We start from the raw sequence: 22,100 nt of genomic DNA on the forward strand, positions 1-22,100 counted from the left end.
CAGAGACTGTTGAAGTGATAATCTCACTTTTAACAGCAGTAGCTTCTTCTGCCAGAGTAGAAAGAATATTTTCTTCCTTTAGAATAATTAATTCCAAATTGAGAAATCGTTTGGGACCTGAAAAAGCAGGAAAGCTTGTTTTTCTTTTCCAGATTATGAACAAACAAGAAAATGAAGGTGAAGACGACTAAGTTAGCCGCAGAAGCCAATATTTTAAGTTTCTCATGTTGACCTGGCTGATATAATTGATGAAATATTTTTTAAAAATATTTCATTTAACTATTTTAGTTAAAAACAATTTTAACAAAAACAAACCTGATTTTAAAAAACTTGAATGTTTAACTCAATTCAAAAATTCATATGCTTGTTTTGTAAAAATATTGTATGTTTGCTGTTGAAGAAAAAAAATGCAGAATACATAACGTTGTTGCTTTAGTTAAATAAAACAATTTAAATGTCTGTCTGGTGATGTTCTCCTCCTCATACAGTGTGGCAAGAAAATCCTCCAAATATTAATGATTAACCTGTTGAATTGGAGATAGTTCACCTCCCAATGACTTCATAAATATCTGCTTCAATTACCTTTGGTAAATGAAATAACCAATCATTCATTTTCTGATATGGCTATAAAACTAATCTGAAAAGATTTCAAAATAAATCACTTAATGTATAGTGTGTAACCTTCTAAAAATGAAATCTACATCTATCTCTTAGTTGTGAAGAATGTGTATTAAGGTTATAACAACCAACAAGAATGCACTTTTAATCATGGATTTCTACATAAATCGATTCTTCCCGACTAGTGATTTAAATCAATTTGATTTAAATCAAATCCACCCTGGTTAGACAGACCATTGTAACACATTAAGAACATAGTTTTTCTTCATCACATTTGTATTTAAAAAGATGGCATGAGCAGTTCCTGCGTTGTCTTTCAATCACATGTACCAGGCTGTCCCGCCCTCAGCCCAATCCATGCTGAGACAGGACTGCAAATCCCACCTCTAGATGTCACCCAAGAGTCACCCGTTGGCTGGAACTGAGGTAGGTGTGTGAGGTGGTTCCCGGCTGGGTCCCATCTAGAGGGGTGTGAGGGTGTCCCGGCTGCATCCCAGCCAGATGCGTGAGTGTGGGATAGAAAGCAAAAGGCCTGGCTGGATCCCACCTACAGGGGGTGGAGGTGGCAGTGGGGGTGCTCCCAAATGGAGTAGGCTGTGACCATCTGCTCTAAATTCCGCCAGCTGTTTGCTCTTCCGCACATTACTCAGCCAAGTCCCCTTCCCTGCCCCACACAGTCTCTCTGCAGGCATCATGGGCACAGGACCACTCCCTGGTCCACACGTGCTGGTGCTGTGCCAGGCCCACTGGCTGCCAGAAGCTCCTGAGGCCCTGGCCTTGGCAGAGGGGCACTGCTGTGCGTGATTTGGTGCTGGATGAGGTTGGCCAACCTAGCAAAGTGCTTGCCACAGTCAGCACAGTGGTGCGGCCCCTCCACGGTGTGCGTGCGCTGATGGACTCTCAGGTGTGAAATCTGTACAAAGCCCTTGCCGCAGTCAGCACAGCGATGTGGCCGCTCCCCGGTGTGCGTACGCTGATGGACTATCAGGTTTGAGATCTGTCCAAAGCACTTGCCGCAGTCAGCACAGCGGTGCGGCCGCTCCCCGGTGTGCGTGCGCTGATGTCTTCTCAGGATTGAGCTCTGTATAAAGCACTTGCCGCAGTCGGCACAGAGATGAGGCCGCTCCCCAGTGTGTGTGCGCTGGTGTCTGCTGAGGCTTGAGCTGCGTGTAAAGCCCTTGCCACAGTCAGCACAGCAGTGCGGCCGCTCCCTGGTGTGCGTGCGCTGGTGTCTTCTCAGGATTGAGCCCTGTCCAAAGCACTTGCCGCAGTCAGCACAGCGGTGCGGCCGCTCCCCGGTGTGTGTGCGCTGATGTCTACTGAGGCTTGAGCTCTGTGCAAAGCCCTTGCCGCAGTCTACACGGTGGTGCGGCCGCTCCCTGGTGTGCGTAAGCTGGTGAATTCTCAGGACTGAGGACTGTCTGAAGCTCCTCCCACAGGCAGCACAGTGGTACGGCCTCTCCCCAATATGTATGCGCCGGTGCTGGGTCAGCGCGGAGGGGTTGCTGAATCTCTTGCCGCAGTCGATGCAGTGATGGGGACGCCGGCCAATGGGGAGTCTCTGGTGTGTAGCCAGATCCGGTCTCTGGCTGAGTTTACCCCGGGGAGGGACTGCGTCCTGTTCATGGATCCCTCTGTGGGATGTGGGATCCGGCTTTCCTGCCGTGCTCTCCCCACATTCAACCTGTGCCCTTGTTCCTCCAGGGATCTGGATCCCTGCTGGAAAGAGCAGAGGCAACCCCGATGTTAGCACACAGTAAAGGCTACAGGTTTATCAAGGACAGGAAAATGTCACGGATGAAGCGATTTCACCCTGCAATGGCGGCTGCTGGCCCACAGGGTTGGACCCAACAACTCACTCTGGGCATTGAGACCTGGCCTGCGGGGTTACAGTGCCACTCAGATTTACCCCCGCCCCCAGTGATAACCGTGGGGGAAGCGGGCCCAGCTTCAGTGAATGGCATTGCCACCCATATCCACTCTGCCCCAGACTGGGGTTAGGGCTGCAGCGCTGGGGGGAAGGTGCTTCTTTGGGTGGGTAGTGTCCCCTGGGCAGGGCGAGGAGGAGGGCAGGTTTTGTTAAAAATCACGGAGCCGTCACAGTAAATTTAGCGATCTGTGACTTTTACTCATTTACTGTAACTGCTCTGTAATTACTGATACGAAATGCCGACACAAATCTGCAGCCTGACTCAGGGTGATTCTACCCTATGGTGTTTGTGCAACGGCCACCGCCTGCTCCCATGTGTGCCACGCACCTCTTGGGTCTCATTTTATGCTTAAAATGTAGCTTGCCCAGGATACACCCAGTGCCTGGCACAACGGGGCCCTCATCCAGAACTAGGGCCTCAAAGTGCTAACCAACCAGGTCTGGGGTTTGTTTTCACACTGATTTTGGTTTTATTTCAATCACAGGTTTTTATTTACACGTCGGTGGTTCTGCACTGGCTTCTGTTTTATAGCACAAGGCCTGTTCCCCCGTGATTGTGCTGGTTAAACGATATTGGTTTGAAACCAGCTGAGGGGCTACAATCCTCTCATGGGGACCCAGTGAGACCGGTAGAAAGCTGCTTAGAACAACACAGCTTATTCCTGCGGGGGAGTGAGTCCTTTTCAAGGAATTCCTTCTAAAGAAGTCACTCACCCTCGGCCTGATGTTTCACTCTTTGTGCAAAGCTAAAACTAAATTAGAATCCTGAAGAGGGTGGAGGTTTGAGGGGTGGGTGGGAAGGGGGTTGAGGGGATGACAAGTCACTCAGGGTTTGTGTGATGTAACCTGAAAAACATGTTTGTTTTGTTTTACAACCCAATCAGTGACACTGCTAAACTGGAAGGGGATAATGGTTGCCACCCAGCGGGCCTTTGATCTACAGACAGTCACAGACGCGTTAATGCTGAGGGCTGTGCTAAGCATTGACACTGAAGCAATGTAAGTGACAAAGATTTTGTGCCACTGAGAGAGCAGGAGGAGAGGGGATGTGACAAAGGCCATTCCACCCCCTCTTCCTCACACCCAACCCATACACCAAGGTACTCCAAGTCGTGCTCCGCAGTACGATTTCGTCTGGCCCCAAAACCTGTCCTCTCCCCCAGCCACAACTGCCTGGAACGCGGGGTAGGTTGAGAGCATTAAAGTGAAACGCTGCAAGTGCCTGAGACCTGCTCTTCAAAATGGCGTCCTCTGCATGGCGTAACCTGCGTTCTTCATACGTGACTGATCTGCCCTGCCCTGAGTCATTCCCAGCTTTCTCCTTGTTCGCCAGGGACAGGTTGCTCCAGTCTGAGAGGTCACGTGCGAAGTGAAGTGGCAGAGACGGGGTGGGATGGGAACGTTGAGAGGACAGCGCTTTCTCTGCCAAGGGCCAGTGACTCGGGGATGCTCTCCCAGGCTGCAAGCAGGTTTTTGCCCCTCTCTGAGCTATGTCTGGATCCAGGTGCCCAGGGCCACAGGACACCAGCACAACTTGAGTCAGGAGGGGCAGAGGCATGAAACCCATCTGAAAAATTTCAAGGGCACCCCTGGCTTGGTATGATTTTCTGAGGCGTGGGAAGCCTAGAAGAAGGTGATGTGGTTTATGGACTGGCAGGCGTGTCTTTCCAGCCAGATGTTCGTCTGACCCCCAGTGCCAGACCCACTGACACACACAGATGGATTTTATCCTCACAGTCCCAGTGCCCTCTCCATTACACAGCTGGGGAACCTGAGGCATGGTGGAGCTGTAGTGATTCGCTTCTAGAACTGAACCAAGATCTTTTGAATCCTACTGCACTGTCCTACCCACTGGGTAAATGCAGCCCCCATATGCTCTCTTCCGCCCCACCATGGAGACCTCTCTCTTTCCCTCAGCATCCCCTGAAATCTTCCCCCTCCCCACATCCCATATCACTATCCCACCCCTCTTCCAAATTCATCACCTCCCCATCTCCAATCCATTTCTCTTTCACAGCTTTGAGGCCCCATAATGTTTAGGTCCAATCCTTGGTCAGAGATATCCAATGAGTAGGAAAGATAGGAAGTATGATAAGAGGACTCCCTGCCTTAACCAGGAGATCTTCAGTGACGTGAAACCCAAAAAAGAGTCATACAAGAAGGGGAAACTAGGGCAAATTACAAAGGATGAATATTAAAAAAAACCCACAAGCATGTAGTGACAACATTAGAAAAACAAAACAAAACTAAACTAACTAGGGATATAAAGGGTAACAAGAAAGCATTTTACAAATACATGGGAAGGAAAGGGAAGACCAAGGACAGGCTGGGCCCATTACTAAATGAGGAGGGAAAGACAATAAGAGAAAATGCAGCAATGGCCGAACAAATGCCTCTTTTGTTTCAATTTTCACCAAAAAAGTTAGCTGCGATCGGTCGACTAACATAGTGAAGATCAGTGTCAATGGGGTAGGATCTGAGCCTAAAATAGGGAAAGAAATAGATACTAATTACTTAGACAAGTTAGAGGTCTTCAAGTAGGCAGGGCCTGATGAAATACATCCTGGAATACTTAAGGAACTGGCTGAAATGATCTCTGAGCCATTCACATGTTCTTAGAGATAACCACTGAGGATGGTAAAGAGACCCGAGGACTGGAAAAGGGCAAATATAGTACCTAGCTATAGAAAGGGGAATAAGGACAACTCAGGGAATTAAAGACCAGTCATCTTAACCAGGGCCGGCTCTAGGCACGAGCAAAGCAAGCAGGTGCTTGGGGCAGCACATTTGCAGGGGCAGCAGGGATCCAGCCTGGGTGCTGAGAACCAACAGGGGGCCCTGGGAAGTGTAGTTCCTTGGTTAGCTCCCTGCCTATAGAGCCAGCCCTGGAGTAGGGAAAGAACTACATTTCCCAGCATTCCCTTGGCAGCTGTCAACAGGAAACGGAGTGGGAGGGAGTGAGGTAGCTGAAACCTCATGCTGCAGCTTGCTGTGAATGGAGAGCTCACTGCTAGAACGGGGTGGCACTGTGAACGGTAGGAATACCATATTTTAACATTAAAAAAAAGAGGACACTCCATGGGGGTAACCCTGCCCCATCCACCCCCTCCCACTTCCCACCCCCCACAGAATCCCCAATCCTGGACCTTTTGAGAGTTTTACAAATTCCTCCCGGATGGCTATTTAAAACCCCAAAAGCTGGACATGTCCATGAAAATACAGACGTATGTTAGGTAACCCTAGAACGGGGAACAAGTATGCCCAAGGAGTAGGCGGCTTTGGTCCAGATATCCCCTTCAGAAGACATCCCCAGTCTGGATTAGGGATACTGGTGTGACCTCACCTTGCAGCCCCCAAAGAAAGAATTGGGTGGACTAAATGGACAGTGCCCCTCTCTATCTGAAGCCTAGCAAGGGAGGTATGTAGATCCCACTAGAATTTAAAATGTAAAGTACGGGAGGGGAGGCTCTACTAGAGGACCTGGGCAGCTTTAGATACACTACTAGGCACATAGGAGGATTTCCACTTCTGAGCCATGGAAGCAGAAATTGACTTTTCCTTTTCCAGATTTAGCTAATATTCAGAAAGGGAATCGAGCACCTGCCTTCCAGATTTGAACACCCTCAAAATTCAGGAGTGCTCAAGCTCAATTTGGGCAGCTGTTACTTCATTTCTCCCAAATCAAATATACTGATCCACTGAAACTTGCTATAGAAAAAGTAGGATAAAATTGAGCAAGAAATGCTTCCCAGTGGTTTTTAGGACTGGAATTGCTATTTTCAACAGCCATTGCCTTTTTTTTTAGTTTTATTTGTTTAAAAGGAAGACAGTGATATTGCATTGGCAAATTCCCCATAGAAACAAAGAGTGGAACAAAAGAATAATAAAGGCACCTCAACTTTTCCTCATTTATGTAGGACAGTCTTATAATATGCATCCAGATATCCTCCAATCACACAAGCTGAAAATTGTTCCACTTCACTGCAGTTCTGTAACCGTATGGGAACCAATCCTGTCTGTGTTCTGTGCACATCCAAAATTCCTGCTGAATGACCCGCCCTGGGAGCGAGTTACCAGTGACCCAAGGCTGGGGCGGCAGGAGGGTGTGTAGATAAATCTCTGATAATTTTCATATGACTTTACATTGTGCCTCTTCATATAACCTGGTGGTGGGTCTACCCACGTGTGACCTCTGTTTTCATGGGACTTTGTATCAAAGCCTCATTTAAAAACTTTGCATTGCCCTTGGTATAATATTATAGCCCCTAAGGATAGAATAAGATAAAAGAAAAATTTCTTTTTGCTAGCAGTAGAACAAGAGCTCTCCCCCCTACTCTTAATCAATTGCCCTGTTGAATGAATGAGGTGTGAATAAGGAAGGCATGTAAGGCAGCACCTCCAGACAGCCTCAACTGTTGGAGAAGGACTGGAAGCCAGACCCAAGAACAATAAAACGTGTCAAGTGGGCTCATTAAAGACAAGCAGACATACCCACAGCCTCGGGGGTTAAAAGCAAGCACCTTCTTTGAAAACACCTTCTTTGCAGCATTGGGACAACACTCAAAAGAAAGCAGCACAAAGGACCAATAGACACAGACACAAAGTTTAAATCTGGTATAAATTTGCATAAAAAAAAGCTGCTATAAAAGTGAGGTGTCTTGCAGAGGACCCCGGGTCTCGTCTTGTCAACATGGGAGCATCGATCCGGATCGGCAGAAGCCCGGCTCCACCCCCTCCCCCATCTAACTCACCTGGCCAGTGCAGTTAAGGGGAGCAACTAATTGGTAACAACAAGACGGAGCATGCTTGTGTGTGTGTGTGTGTGAGAGTGCATTAGTGTATATGTATATATCTCATATGCATATGATACAGTATTAACAAATACATGTATTACTAATAAATGTGGCGTTTTGTCTTATTCCCCCTGAAAAGATCCTGTGCAGTACTTTAAGTACAACATTTTGGTGGAGAATGCGAAAGGGGGAGCAAGCATAGAATCCACAGTTATTATAAAACTTAGTCTCAAAGGTGCCACAGGACCCTCTGTTGCTTATTATAAAACTGGTGTGCACACTGCCAGCTTTAGCAAGCCTGGCACTATAGAAAAAAGAGAGTAAACTTTCAGTTAATTAACCAAACTCTGAAGAATATAGGAGTTTAGGTTTAAATTGTGTTATACAGGTACATACACCCTCAGCTGTAGCATGACTGAGTTAAAGAGGAGAACTTAGTGTTTCTCACTCTAATCCGGGGAAGGATTAACCAAACTCTGAAGAATATAGGAGTTTAGGTTTAAATTGTGTTATAGAGGTACATACACCCTCAGTCGTAGCAAGACTGAGCTAAAGAGGAAAACTTAGTGTTTCTCACTCTGATCCGGGGAAGGATTTGTATAATTGGTGTATGAACCCTCGGTGGTAGCAGGCCGAGCAATACAGAGGGAGGCTTAGTGTCTCTTCCTCTGGCCCAGAGTGGGTTTAAAACATAAGATACAGATCTTGTTCTGTTAAACCAAACTCTGAAGGATATAGGAGTTTGGGCAGTGTAGTGTGGTTTATGTTTGTTTGTTTGTTTGTTTTGTTTTTGTAAGTAATATTGTGGTAATTTCACAATTTTGAAGAAAATGTTTAAGGAATGGGACCAGGAAGGGTGGGGGCTAGTTGAAAAGCCCACCCTCCTTGCTAAATTGGTAGTGGAACAAGGCTTGTGCCCATGGAAAAAAAAAACTGTTTATTGGAAAAAGCAGGATCGGGCCCAGGCAAGCAACAGATAAAGAAACTGAAAAACAGGTTGGGTACAGAGAGTTAAAACAGCACTCTCAAATCTTACAGCAGCAGTAACATCAGGAGAAGAAACATTTAAGACCCCAGAAGGGGGCAGACCTTTGGGACCCCTCTGGAGATTGGGAAGGGGGATATTTGGGATATTTGGGTAAATTCTTCCTCCCAGGGCCAAAATGCCATTGAAACAGTTAACAACAGTGCCTGCTTCTGCCTCAGATCTCCAGGCCATGGCAAAATGGCTGGAGATTTTAAAACAATTTTTTTTTCTAGATGGAGTGTTAACGCCCTTTTACTGAGAGAAAGGGAGGATTTACACTCACAAGAAATGCACCATTTAATTAGCATTTGTGCAGCCCCAAGTACCAAAAACACTGTGGCAGAGACCAAGCAGGTTCTGCCATGGTAAAAGCACTGTGCTAATTTGTTTCCAAGCTTCTATCTTTCAGGCTCTGAACCAGAACATCAGGAGAGCTGGTACCAGCTGAAGAGTTATAAAATACCATGGTTATAGTGTCATGACAAAGTCTGTGTTCAGTGTTCTGTGTTGCATGTTCTGTGTCTGTCTCTAGTGGTGTCCTGTGTTAGCATTGAGTCCAGAAAAAGAGGGGATACTACACTAGACAGGGCAAATGTCTTTTCCTCTCTCTACTTCCCCCATGTCCATCCAATTTATCAATCACCACTTGTGTCCAAAAAACTTTGGTCCCCAGTGCATCAAGGTTATTTTGTTTTGTTTTGTCAGGTTCTCTAATAATCATTTTGTTGTTAATTTTTGTTCTTGATACATTTGTATTGTTAGTTACATTTGCTTGTATTATTATTAATTCCACACTTTCCTCTATGCACTCTGATTCTATTTCCCCAAGCCCTGAAGGGTAGTTCTTGGGCCCCCATAACCTGTAAGACCTTGGCCCATGATTGTATGGCTCCATCTTTCAGGTCCCCAGAAACCTCTGAGAACAACTGTTAAAAATAGGGAATTCTACAACATTTTAGCAACTGAATGTTAGTTTAAGTCCAAATCACCTTAACCTTGCATAACAACTGTGGTACTCCTACACAATCTTATTTGTTGTGTGTGCTTAAGAAGGTCCTGACCTCAGTGACTTTTATTGTTTGATGGCTATTGCAGCATCAAACTTGGGCTTCATTTTGTTTGTCAATGTACCCAATTATTGTAATGGTAATGGTTTTGTTGTATTTCCAATTATTATAATTATAATTGTTTGCATTTGTGTTTATGTTATATCTGGTGTTTAGTCAATTGTAATGGTTTTAGTTATATTCACCTGGTTATAATTGTTTGGTTTGTTTGCAACAAATACAAAAGATTTATATGGTGACCACTCAAGAATTGTTCTTGAGAGGTCAAAAGGGGGACAATGTAAATATATTATATTACATTGTGTAAGTGTAATATATTATATGCATATAATACAGTGTTAATAAATACATGTATTACTAATAAATGTGGCGTTTTGTCTTATTCCCCCTGAAAAGATCCTGTGCAGTACTTTAAGTACAACAGTCTACCCACATGTGACCTCTGTTTTCATGAAACTTTGTATCAAGGCCTAATATAGAAACCTTGTACTGATAAGCCTTGGTATATGGAAACTTTGTATCGAAGCCTCATGTAGAAACTTTGTGTTAAGCCTTGGTATAATGTTATAGCCCCTAAGGATAGTTAAAGTAAAGGAAAATGTCTTTTTGCTTGGAAAAAGAAGAACAGGAGTACTTGTGGCACCTTAGAGACTAACAAATTTATTAGAGAATAAGCTTTCGTGGACTACAGCCCACTTCTTCGGATGCATTTTTGCTTGGAGTAGAATAAGATCTTCCCCCCCATGCCCTTAATCAATTGCCCTGTTGAATGAATGAGGTGTGAATGAGGAAGGCATGGAAGGCAGCACCTCCAAACAGCTGCAACAGTTGGAGAGGGGCTGGGAGCCAGACCCAAGGACAATAAAACGTGTCAAGTGGGCTCACTAAAGAAGATCAGACATACTGACAGCCTCGGGGGTTAGAAGCAAGCACCCTCTTTGTAGCATTGGGACAACACCCAGAAGGAAGCAGCACAAAGGCCCAATGGACACAGACACAGATTTTGAATCTGGTATAGATTTGCATAAGAGGAAAGCTGCTATAAAAGTGAGGTGTCTTGCAGAGAACCCCGGGTCTCATCTTGTCACATGGGAGCATTGCTCTGGATCAGCAGAAGCCCGGATCCACCCCTTCCCCCATCTAACTCACCTGGCCAGTGCAGTTAAGGGGAGCAACTAATTGGTAACAACAACAAGACGGAGCATGCTTGTGTGTGTGTATGTGAGTGCATTAGTGTATATGTATATATCTCATATGCATATGATACAGTATTAACAAATACATGTATTACTAATAAATGTGGTGTTCTGCCTTATTCCCCCTGAAAAGATCCTGTGCAGTACTTTAAGTACAACAGATGCAGGTTGGGGGTGGGGAGCCCAGGGCTGGGGCAGCAGGAGGGTGTGCGTGGGGGGAAGAGCCCAGGGCTGGGGCGGCAGCGGGGGGTAGCCCAGGGCTGGGGTGGGGAGCAGCCAATTTTTTTTTTGCTTGAGGCGGCAAAAAACCTAAAGCCGGCCCTGATCTTAACTTCAGTACCTGGAAAGGTAATGGATAAGCAAACATTCTATTTGCAAGCACTTATTAGTTTATTTCATCTAGGTAACAGTCAACATGGATTTGTCAGGAATAAATTATGTCAAACCAACCTAATATCCTTCTTTGACAGGTAATAAGCCTTGTGGATAGGGAAGAAGCATTACATGTCACAGCTCAACCTTAGTGAGACTTCTGATACTGTCTTACATGACCTTCTCATGAACAAATTAGAGAAATACAGCCTAGGCAAATAAGGTGGGTGCAGAACTGGTTGGAAAACCACACTCAGAGTAGTTATTATGGTTCAAAAATGAGCTGAAAGGCATATCGAGTGGGATTCCACAGGGATCTGTCCTATTCCAAATCTTCATAAATGATTTGGACAGTGGCACAGAGAATACACTCAAAGTTTATGGACGATTCCAAGCTGGGAGGGGTTGCAAGTGCTTTAGAGGACAGGATTAGAATTCAAAAGGACCTTGACAAACTGGAGAAATGGTTGGAATTAAATAGGATGAAATTACATAAGACCATATGCAAAGTACTACACTTAAGTCAGAATAATAAATCACACAAATACAGAATGGGAAATGACTGCCTAGGAAGGAATACAGCAGAAAACCATATGGGGTTATAGTGGATCACAAACTAAATATGAGTCAACAATGGAATATTGTTGAAAAAAATATCATTCAGGGATGTATTAGCAGGAGTGTTACAAGCAAGATGTGAGAAGTAATTCTTCTACTCTACTCAGCACTGGTAAGGCCTCAACTGGAATAGTGTGTCCAGTTCTGGGCCCCACACTTCAGAAAGGATGTGGACAAATTGGAGAGGGTCAGATGAGAGCAACAAGAATGATTAAAGGGCTAGAAAACATGACCCATGAGGAAAGATTGAAAAAATTGCATTTGTTTAGTCTGGAGAAGAAAAGACTCAGGGGGGACCTGATAACAGTCTTGAAGTACCTAAAAGGTTGTTAGAAAGAGGCAGGTGATAAATTGTTCTCCTTATCCACTGAGGCCAGGACAAGAAGCAATGGGATTAAATTGCAGCAAGGGAGATTTAGGTTAGATATTAGGAAAAACTTCCGAACTGTAAGAGTAGTTAAGCACTGGAAAAAGTTACCTGGGGAGGTTGTGGAATCTCTGTCATTAGAGGTTTCTAAGAACAATTTAGACAGACACCTGTCAGGGATGGACTACATAATACTTAGTCCTGCCTCAGTGCAGGGGACTGGACTAGATGATCTACCAAGGTCCCGTCTAGTCCTACATTTCTATGATTTCTAGGATTCATTGATATCAAGGCCAGACAGGCTCATTGAGTGCATCCAGCCTGGCTTCCTGCCTATCCCAGCCAGAGAATCTCCCCCAGTCACTCCTGCTTCCAGCCCAGTAACTGCTGGCTGAGTTAGGGTATGTCTACACTACAGGATTAATACGAATTTATATAATTCGAATTTGGGAAACAGATTGTATAAAGTCGAATGTATGCGGCCACACTAAGCACATTAATTTGGCGGTGTGCATCCAAGTACCGGGACTAGCGTCGATTTCTGGAGCGTTGCACTGCGGGTAGCTATCCCATAGTTCCCGCAATCTCCCGCGCCCATTGGAATTCTGGGTTGAGATCCCAGTGCCTGATGGGACAAAAAACATTGTCGCAGGTGATTCTGGGTACAGCCTCACCCCTCCCTCCCTGCATGAAAGCAACGGACGGCAGACAACCATTTCGTGCCTTTTTTCCTGGGTGAACACTGCAGACTCCATACCACGGCAAGAATGGAGCTCAGCTCAAGACAGCACTCATGAACATTGTAAACACCTCGCGCGTTCTCGTGGAGTTTATGCTGAGCCAGGACCAGAAAAACGAGGCGAGGAGGCAGCGGCGGCGGCAGCAAAGCGACAAGCGTGATGAGGACATGGACACGGACACGGACACGGACACAGAATTCTGTCAAACCGCGGGCCCCAGTGCTTTGGAGATCATGTTGTTAATGGGGCAGGTTCTATCCATGGAATGCCGATTCTGGGCAAGGGAAACAAGCACAGACTGGTGGGACTGCATAGTGTTGCAGGTGTGGGACGATTCCCAGTGGCTGCGAAACTTTCGCATGCGTAAGGACACTTTCATGGAACTTTGTGACTTGCTGTACCCTGACCTGAAACGCCAGAATACCAAGACGAGAGCAGCCCTCACAGTTGAGAAGCGCGTGGCGATAGCCCTGTGGAAGCTTGCAATGCCAGACAGCTACCGGTCAGTCAGGAATCAATTTGGAGTGGGCAAATCTACTGTGGGGGTTGCGGTGATGCAAGTAGCCAAAGCAATCACTCAGGTGCTGCTACGAAAGGTAGTGACTCTGGGAAATGTGCAGGTCATAGTGGCTGGCTTTGCTGCAATGGGATTCCCTAACTGTGGTGGGGCGATAGATGGAACCCATATCCCTATCTTGGCACCGGAGCACCAAGCCACCGAGTACATAAACCGCAAGGGGTACTTTTCAATGGTGCTGCAAGCACTTGTGGATCACAAGGGACGTTTCACCAACATCAACGCGGGCTGGGCGGGAAGGGTTCATGACGCTCGCGTCTTCAGGAACACTGCTCTGTTTAAAGGGCTGCAGCAAGGGACTTACTTTCCGGACCAGAAAATAACCGTTGGGGATGTTGAAATGCCAATAGTTATTCTTGGGGACCCAGCCTACCCCTTAATGCCATGGCTCATGAAGCCATACACAGGCAGCCTGGACAGGAGTCAGGAGCTGTTCAACTACAGGCTGAGCAAGTGCAGAATGGTGGTAGAATGTGCATTTGGCCGTTTAAAAGGTCGCTGGCGATCGTTATTGACTCGCTCAGACCTCAGCCAAACCAATCACCCCATTGTTATTTCTGCTTGCTGCGTGCTCCACAATCTCTGTGAAAGTAAGGGGGAGACCTTTATGGCGGGGTGGGAGGCTGAGGCAAATCGCCTGGCTGCTGATTACGCGCAGCCAGACACCAGGGCGATTAGAAGAGCACACCAGGAAGAGCTGTGCATCAGAGAAGCTTTGAAAAACAGTTTCATGACTGGCCAGGCTACAGTGTGAAATATCTGTTTGTTTCTCCTTCATGAAAACCCGCCCCCTTTATTGACTCATTCTCTGTAAGGAACCCACCCTCCCCCTTCCCCCAGCTTGCTTTCAAACCAAATAAAGTCACTATCGTTTAAAAATCATTTATTCTTTATTAATAGATTATAAAAAGAGGGAGGGAACCCGGGTGGGGTTTGGGAGGAGGATCAGTGGGAAGGAAAAGGACACTAAAAAAAGATTAAAAAAATGACAGCCTTTTGCTTGGGCTGTCCACTTGGGTGGAATGGGAAGGTGTACGGAGCCTCCCCACCCGCGTTCTTACACGTCTGGGTGAGGAGGATATGGAACATGGGGAGGGGGGAGGGGGGTTATACAGGGGCTGTAGCGGCACTCTGTTTTCCTGCAGCCGTTCCTGAAGTTCCACCAGACGCCGGAGCAGGTCTGTTTGCTCACGCAGCAGCCCCAGCATTGCATCCTTCCTCCTCTGATCTTCCTGCTGCCACCTCTCATCTCGAGCGTCCCTCCTCTCCTCACGTTGGTCCCTCCTCTCCTCACGTTGGTCCCTCCTCTCCTCACGTTCACTGGCTTCTTTCCTATACTTTGAAACCGTGTCCTTCCACTCATTCAGATTAGCTCTGTCACGGCGGGTGGATTCCATGATTTCTGCAAACATCTCGTCTCGCGTCTTCTTTTTCCGACGCCTTATCTGTGATAGCCTTCGGGACAGAGGAGGGAGGCTTGAAGAATTTGCAGCTGCTGTAGGGAGGGAAAAAAAGAGAATTTTTTTAAAAGATACATTTTGCAGAACAATGCTTATACTCTTTCACGGTGACCAACACTATTCACATTATATAGCACATGTGATTTCTGTGCAAGGTTGCATCTTGCCTCTTAATATTGAGTGCCTGTGGCTTTGCTGCTAGAGATCACAGGTCCGGGCAACAGAATTCGGCTTGCATGCGGCCATGGTAAGCCACTGTCTTTCGGCTTCTGCGCCCTCCTTTCCCACATACCAAGCAAAGCCCGTTGAGTACTGCGGTTTTCCTGTTAACTTTCAGCAGCAGCAGAAAACAAACTAACCCCCTCCATCCAATTCTCTGGATGATCGCTTTATCCCTTCCCCCACCACGTGGCTGGTATCAGGGAAGATCCCTGCAGGAACCAAACTAACCCCCCCGCCTCCCCTCCTCCCGCTATGAATTCTCTGGGATGATCGCTGTACCCCTCCCCCCACCGCATGGCTGGTAACAGGGAAGATCCCTGCTAGCCAAACGTGAAAAGCTCAGGGCCAATTTCCCCCCCTGCGCTTGGCTAACTGCAGGGAAGGATTTCTTTTCAGCCACAGGCAAACAGCCCAGTAGGAACGGCCACCTCTGTCCCCTTAATTAAGTTCCCGTATTTCAACCAGGTTACCATGAGCGATATCACTCTCCTGAGGATTACACAGCAAGATAAAGAATGGATGTTGCTTGAATGCCAGCAAACACCGGGACTATACGCTGCCAGGCTTTGTCAGGCAATGATACCAGATTACTTGCTGCAAGCATGGCGTGGTCAAGTGTCCTACCATGGAGGACGGAATAAGGCTACACTGCCCAGAAACCTTGTGGCAAGGCTTTTGGGGTACCTCCAGGAGAGCTTCATGGAGATGTCCCTGGAGGATTTCCGCTCCATCCCCAGACACATTAACAGACTTTTCCAGTAGCTGTACTGGCCACGAATGCATCCCAAGTCCTCAGGGCAAAGTAATCATTAAAAAACGCTTGCTTTTAAAACAATTTTTATATTTTAAAAGGTAAACTCACCTGAGGTCTCTTCCATGGGGTCATGGTCTTGGATACTGGCTTGGGAGGGTACTTCAGTCAGGCTGAGAAAAAGATTCTGGCTGTTGGGGAGAACGGAGTGCTGGGTGCTCTCTGCAAGCTCGTCCTCCTCCTCCTCTTCCCCATCCGCAGAATCCTCAGGTGTAGCTGATGAGACTATCCCCGACCTGGAATCCACGGTCATAGGTGGGGTAGTGGTGGCGGCCCCCCCTAGAATTGCATGCAGCTCAGCGTAGAAGCGGCATGTCCGCGGCTCTGACCCGGCTCTGACCCGGAGTGACCGTTTGCCTCCTTTGTTTTTTGATAGGCTTGTCTGAGCTCCTTGACTTTCACGCGGCACTGATCTGAGTCCCTATTGTGACCTCTCTCCATCATGCCCTTGGAGATTTTTTCAAAAGTTTTGGCATTTCGTCTTTTCGAACGAAGTTCTGCTAGCACTGAATCCTCTCCCCATATAGCGATCAGATCCAGTACCTCCCGTACGGTCCATGCTGGTGCTCTTTTTCGATTCTCGGACTGCATGGTTACCTGTGCTGATGAGCTATCTGTGGTCACCTGTGCTCTCCACGCTGGGCAAACAGGAAATAAAATTCAAATATTTGCTGGGCTTTTCCTGTCTACCTGGCCAGTGCATCCGAGTTTAGATTGCTGTCCAGAGCGGTCACAATGGTGCACTGTGGGATAGCTCCCGGAGGCCAATACCATCGAATTGCGGCCACACTAAAAAAAAAAAAAAAAAAATTAATGGAGATATCCCATCTCCTAGAACTGGAAGGGACCTTGAAAGGTCATCGAGTCCAGCCCCCTGCCTTCACTAGCAGGACCAAGTACTGATTTTTGCCCCAGATCCCCAAGTGGCCCCCTCAAGGATTGAACTCACAACCCTGGGTTTAGCAGGCCAATGCTCAAACCACTGAGCTATCCCTCCCCCCACTAACCCTAATTCGAAATGCTAAAATCGATTTTGGCGCTACTCCGCTCGTCGGGGTGGAGTACAGAAATCGATTTAAAGAGCCCTTTATTTCGAATTAAATGGCGTCGTTGTGTGTACGGGTGCAGGGTTAATTTGAATTAACGCTGCTAAATCTGAATTAAAGTCGTAGTGTAGACCAGGCCTTAGAGCAGGGCTTGGAGAAAGAGACGCCCCGTCTCCATTGACAGACTCACAGTAATGGAGAATCCACCCTCTTCCGAGGGGAGCTCTCTCCATGGATCATTCCTCTCCCAGATAAACACTGGCCCCTAAATCCCAGTGTCAGTTTGTCTTGCTTGTGTTCCCAGCCGGTGGATCTCACTCTGCCTTTGCCTTTTACATTAAGGAGCCCTCCACTAGCAGGTGTGTAAATCAGAAGGGATTGGATTATTATGACTCACCCGAGGACAGGCTTTCAGATCCTAAGCTTTCCCTGGAGTTCTCGGCATCCCAGATCCAGAGCTCTGCCTCCCCTAGCTCGATCCGGTGGATTAAGTCCGGTGTGGAACCTGAACAGCTTGTTTGGGGAGAAAGAATCTGTTTTATTACTAAAGTTTTGGAGGCAGGGACTCATTTATATATTGGTGCAGCCCAGCACAACAGCGCCCCGACCTCGGACAGTGTTTGTCTGCGCAGTAACTGGCACGACGAGGCCCCAATCTCCGACACTGCTTGAGAGGAAACGCAAGAGATCCCAAGCAGGAGAATGATGAATTTGAACTTTCCTAGAGGAGATTTTGTCCCGTCTCCCACCAGGCAAGTTCAGTTCGTATTCTGAAGCAGCAACGTCTATGACCCTTCTCAATTTGCTGTGGGGGTTGAGTCATGGCAGGCATCACAGTTACACAGGCCTATAAGTTCTTTTGCATAGGGTGCAAGATTTGTTCAACTGTGCGGCTGTTAAACGTATGATGTTCATTCTTTTTGGGGGGGGGGGGTGCTGCAGGAGGATTTTCTCCCTGCCTTATTTGTCTAACTAGAGTCAGTTCCTGAGGCAGAGTTGCTGCCATTGGTGTCTGGGCTGGGATTCCTGGAAGCGGTTGTTGCTCATGTGCTGTTTGCAACCACCTCTGTGCCAGGACTGAGATACATAACGCAAGTCAACAGGTTACATTAACATTAGCCCGAGGCTCTGAAAGCTGCTAACATTTGCCACCACTTGGCTGCTGGGTGGCACATGGCAGCTGAGGCGTCAAGGGAACCCAGACATTTCACAGCTGTGAGTAAAGATAAATAGGTCCTTACCCAGGAAAACGAGGGCCTGGTAATTCCTCAGCATCTGGTCCTGGTACAGCTGCTTCTCTGGCCGGGTTAAGAGCTCCCACTCCTCCCGGGTGAAATACAGAGCGACGTCCTCAAACGCCACCTGGAGCTGCTGGCACAAGCGTTACACACTCAGCACCTTCCGCTCCAGCCCCCAGCCCGGAGTCTCAGCAGGGGACGCGGTTTCTAGGGGAGCGACTCCCAGGGAACCCCCAGCCCAGCAGCTGTGACCCAGGGAGACTCCACCACCCCACCCAGCTCCCCTACGGACCTCAGGGCAGGGATTTCCCCCTGAATTTCCCCAACACCCCCCCCCCCAGTTACATGCAGTGTTGCCAATTTAGTCGTTGGTTGGAAATTTGAATAGAAATTGAAACATTAATACACACTTTAAAAGCATACACAGTGTATGAGAAAATACTTGTACCTGAGAAAGCATAATGGGCTTGAAAAGTATGAACCAAGACTAGCTTCCTCACACAGTTGTTATTTAGGACAATGTCAGCGCATTTGTTTCGGCTATATTGGCCTACCTCATAATTTCAAATGATGATTTGTAAGCAAGGTCTGAATGAGCTCTCCCCAACAGCTAGTGATGAGCCAGGGTGTCACGGAGTGTGCAGGGACACAAGGCCCTGCACCCCCGGCTTCCTGCGATTCACCATGACTCTCAGCCAGCCAGTAAAGCAGAAGGTTGATTTAGATGACAGGAACACGGTCCAAGACAGGTCTTGCAGGTACAGACAACAGGACCCCCCTCAGTTAGGTCCATCTTGGAGTCCCAGGGGCACCACAGGCCCATTGGGGTGGGGGCAGAGCCCCGTCCGGGCTCCCTCCATTACCAGCCAGCACCTGAAAACTCTCTCTCCCCCAGCGTCCTCCTCCCCAGCCTTTGTTCAGTTTCCCAGGCAAAGGTGTCACCTGGCCTCTAACCCCTTCCTGGGTTCTCATGTTACATGCTCAGGTATTCTCCCTTAAGGCCAGTCTCCCATCCCCCCATAAAAAGAAGAACAGGAGTACTTGTGGCACTTTAGAGACTAACAAATTTATTAGAGCATAAGCTTTCGTGGACTACAGCCCACTTCTTCGGATGCAGTGGCTGTAGTCCACGAAAGCTTATGCTCTAATAAATTTGTTAGTCTCTAAGGTGCCACAAGTACTCCTGTTCTTCTTTTTGCGGATACAGACTAACACGGCTGCTACTCTGAAACCATCCCCCCCATGCAGACCATCTTAGCCACACTCCCCTGCCTTCCCAACCAACACTCCCCACTCAGCATTCAAAGAGTCCCAGTTCGTCGCACAGGGGTGGGGCGAAGGCTTCAGGACCAGACTGTATTTACATGAACTCACCTACTCTGCCTAGGTATCCGGCAGAAAGAGCTGTGCTGCCCAAGTGATCAATTTTGGCTGGTGTTGGTTACAAATCACTTAAGTATTAACTGTGGGGGTCATGAAATGTTGTTATCCTTATCGTATGAGTAAAGGGCAGCAGAACTGTGCTTAGCCTGCCTGAATGAGGGGGTCTCCCTCAGTGCTTCATTTGTGCTAGGGCTTGCCAGGACTGAGGCCCCTGGGCAGTTCATAGCCCTGGGACCTCTGGGCTTGCCACATCACTTATGAAAATAACAAACTTGCTTGAGCCCCAGCACTTCTTTCATTACAAATTAAGCACTGGTCATCTTCAACTGAGCTGCACTCCCTAAGCAGGAGGTTTGGATGCCAGATCCTAGTGAAGAGAGAGAGGGTGGGGCACAGGTGTTTTGCTTGGTGGTGTAGGCTCTAAGAGTCACAGGCACTCTTTGACTTGCCCCCTCTGCTGTTTAGAGAGAGAGCTGATTGGGCTTCATACGTGACCACTAGAGCTGAAAACACTGATAATCAGGTCTAAGTGCTTAGACCTGTTGTGGGACAGTATTTCTGTGGAAGAGACGGCCCAGCCTGCACTAGCAGCGAGGTTCCCCCCCAGAGAGATCAAATCACTGAGAGCTGGTGGAACCGCAAGAGACCGATTCGCAGAGGTCAGTGGCAGCAGAAGGTGACAGTGCAGGGCCATTGGGGACAGAGCGGCAGAGTGAACGGTGGCACGACAAACAACAGCAGCCAGAGCATTAGACTATGTTTTAGTGACTTCGCTACAGAATGCTAGATTTGTGACTGGGAAACTTATATAAATATATGTTTCGTAGTAGGCCAAGATTTTTAAAATGCATTATTTGCCAAGGTCATTATCTCACATCATCACGATCTCAAGAGGTCATTATCTTGGGGAGTTTCTGTACTAAACTTTATTATTATAATTATTTTTATGTAAGAACGGCATTATTGGGTCAGACCAACGGTCCATCTATCCCAGTATCCTGTCTTATGACCGTGACTATTCCAGGTGTTTCAGAGGGAATGACCAGAACTGCACGCAGTATTCAAGATGTGGGCATACCATGGATTTATATAATAAAAGTGGAGGAGCTTGGTTTGCCAGACTGATCAACTAAGGCCAAGCCAATACTGACAACTTATATGAAAAGGCTGCAAAACGCCATGCCTCTGGACTGCATCAACATGCAGAAAGCCTTATAAGCCTGTCCCTGTCAAAGCCAATTTTAGAAGAACTGAATGAGGCTGTTAAGAATGCTGGTGACACAACTCAGTTTATAAAAAACGAGGAGTCCTTGTGGCACCTTAGAGACTAACAAATGTATTTGGGCATAAGCTTTCCTGGGCTAGAACCCACTTCATCAGATGAATGAAGTAAAAAATACAGGAGCAGGTAGAAATACATGAAAGAATGGTGGCTGTTTTATCGAGTGTTAGGTCAGTCTAAGGAGATAAATCAATTAACAGCAGGATACCAAGGGAAGAAAAATAACTTTTGAAGTGGTAAGAGAGTGGTCCATTACAGCCAGTTGACAAGACGGTGTGAGTAACAGTAGGGAGAAATTAGTATTAGTGAATTTAAGTTTAGGTTTTGTAATGACCCAACCACTCCCAGTCTTTATTCAGGTCTAATCTGATGGTATCTAGTTTGCAAATTAATTCCAGTTCTGCAGCTTCAGGTTGGAATCTGTTTTTGAAGTTTTGTTGTTGTAGAATTGCCACTTTGAGGTCTGTTAGTGAGCGACCAGAGAGAATGACGTGTTCTCCTACTGGTTTTGGAATGAATCCATCATAGGACCTAACCACATCAGCCACACCATCCCGGGCTCGTTCACCTGCACATCTACCACTGTGATATATGCCATCATGTGCCAGCAATGCTCACTATCTTTCTGAAAAAACAAAAAAACCTCAGCTGACTCTCTAGAACAGAGGTGGGCAAACTACGGCCCTTGAGCCCCCATCCCCCGCAGCCTCGGCTCGCCCTGCCGCCAGCGCCGTGGGCAGGGGGGCTGTGTGCTCCTGCTGGGCAGCGCAGCGGAGTGGCTAGCTCGGGCCCGGGGGGCTGCCAGTCCTGCTGCTCTGAGCAGCATGGTAAAGGGGGGGGGTTGGATGGGGCGGGAGTTGGGGGGGCAGGAAGTGGGAGGGAGCGGATAGGGGTCAGCGCTACCGCCGGGAGATGCTGCAGCCCCCAGCCCCGGGGTCACTACCGCGGGAGGGACCAGTGCCCAGCCGGGGAGTCCCCACCCCGCGTCCTACCTGCGCCAGCCCCGCTGCAGCCATCACCGGGCTCGGCTCCGGCTCCAACCGCTTCCTCTGGGCAGCGACTTCCCGCCCTGCGGCTGGTGCCCCCGTCTCTCGCCGCATCTCCCCCGCTCCCGCTCCCCACCCTGCGCGGGGCCATTTTCCCTAAGGTCGGTCCTGCCACAGGACCCTCCCCTGCCTAGCCCCAGGGAAGCGCCCAGGGACCCCCCGAGCCGCTCCCCGGCCCCAGCGCTCCGGCTGCTGCAGCCCCCGGTCCGGGCAGGGCTGGTGCAAAGTGGGATCCCGAGCCCTGCCTGGCCGCGCCGCTCCCTGCCCCGGGGCAGCGCCACCCCCGGGAGCTGCTGCAGCCCCCAGC

At 48.0% G+C, this 22,100-nt stretch overlaps 1 protein-coding gene across 1 annotated transcript; it reads right to left on the reverse strand.

Moving 5' to 3' along the window:
- Positions 1-1,309: 1,309 nt before the first annotated feature.
- On the reverse strand, positions 1,310-21,847 carry LOC128836132 (oocyte zinc finger protein XlCOF6.1-like). The gene is made up of 3 exons (XM_054026149.1): positions 21,740-21,847; positions 18,086-18,212; positions 1,310-2,337 (listed from the first exon to the last, which is right to left on the reverse strand). Exons 1-3 carry the CDS (start codon positions 21,845-21,847, stop codon positions 1,310-1,312), a joined length of 1,263 nt encoding a protein of 420 aa, XP_053882124.1.
- Positions 21,848-22,100: the final 253 nt, after the last annotated feature.

The sequence above is a fragment of the Malaclemys terrapin genome, chromosome 4 (assembly GCF_027887155.1).
Source record: "Malaclemys terrapin pileata isolate rMalTer1 chromosome 4, rMalTer1.hap1, whole genome shotgun sequence".
NCBI lineage: Eukaryota > Metazoa > Chordata > Testudines > Emydidae > Malaclemys > Malaclemys terrapin.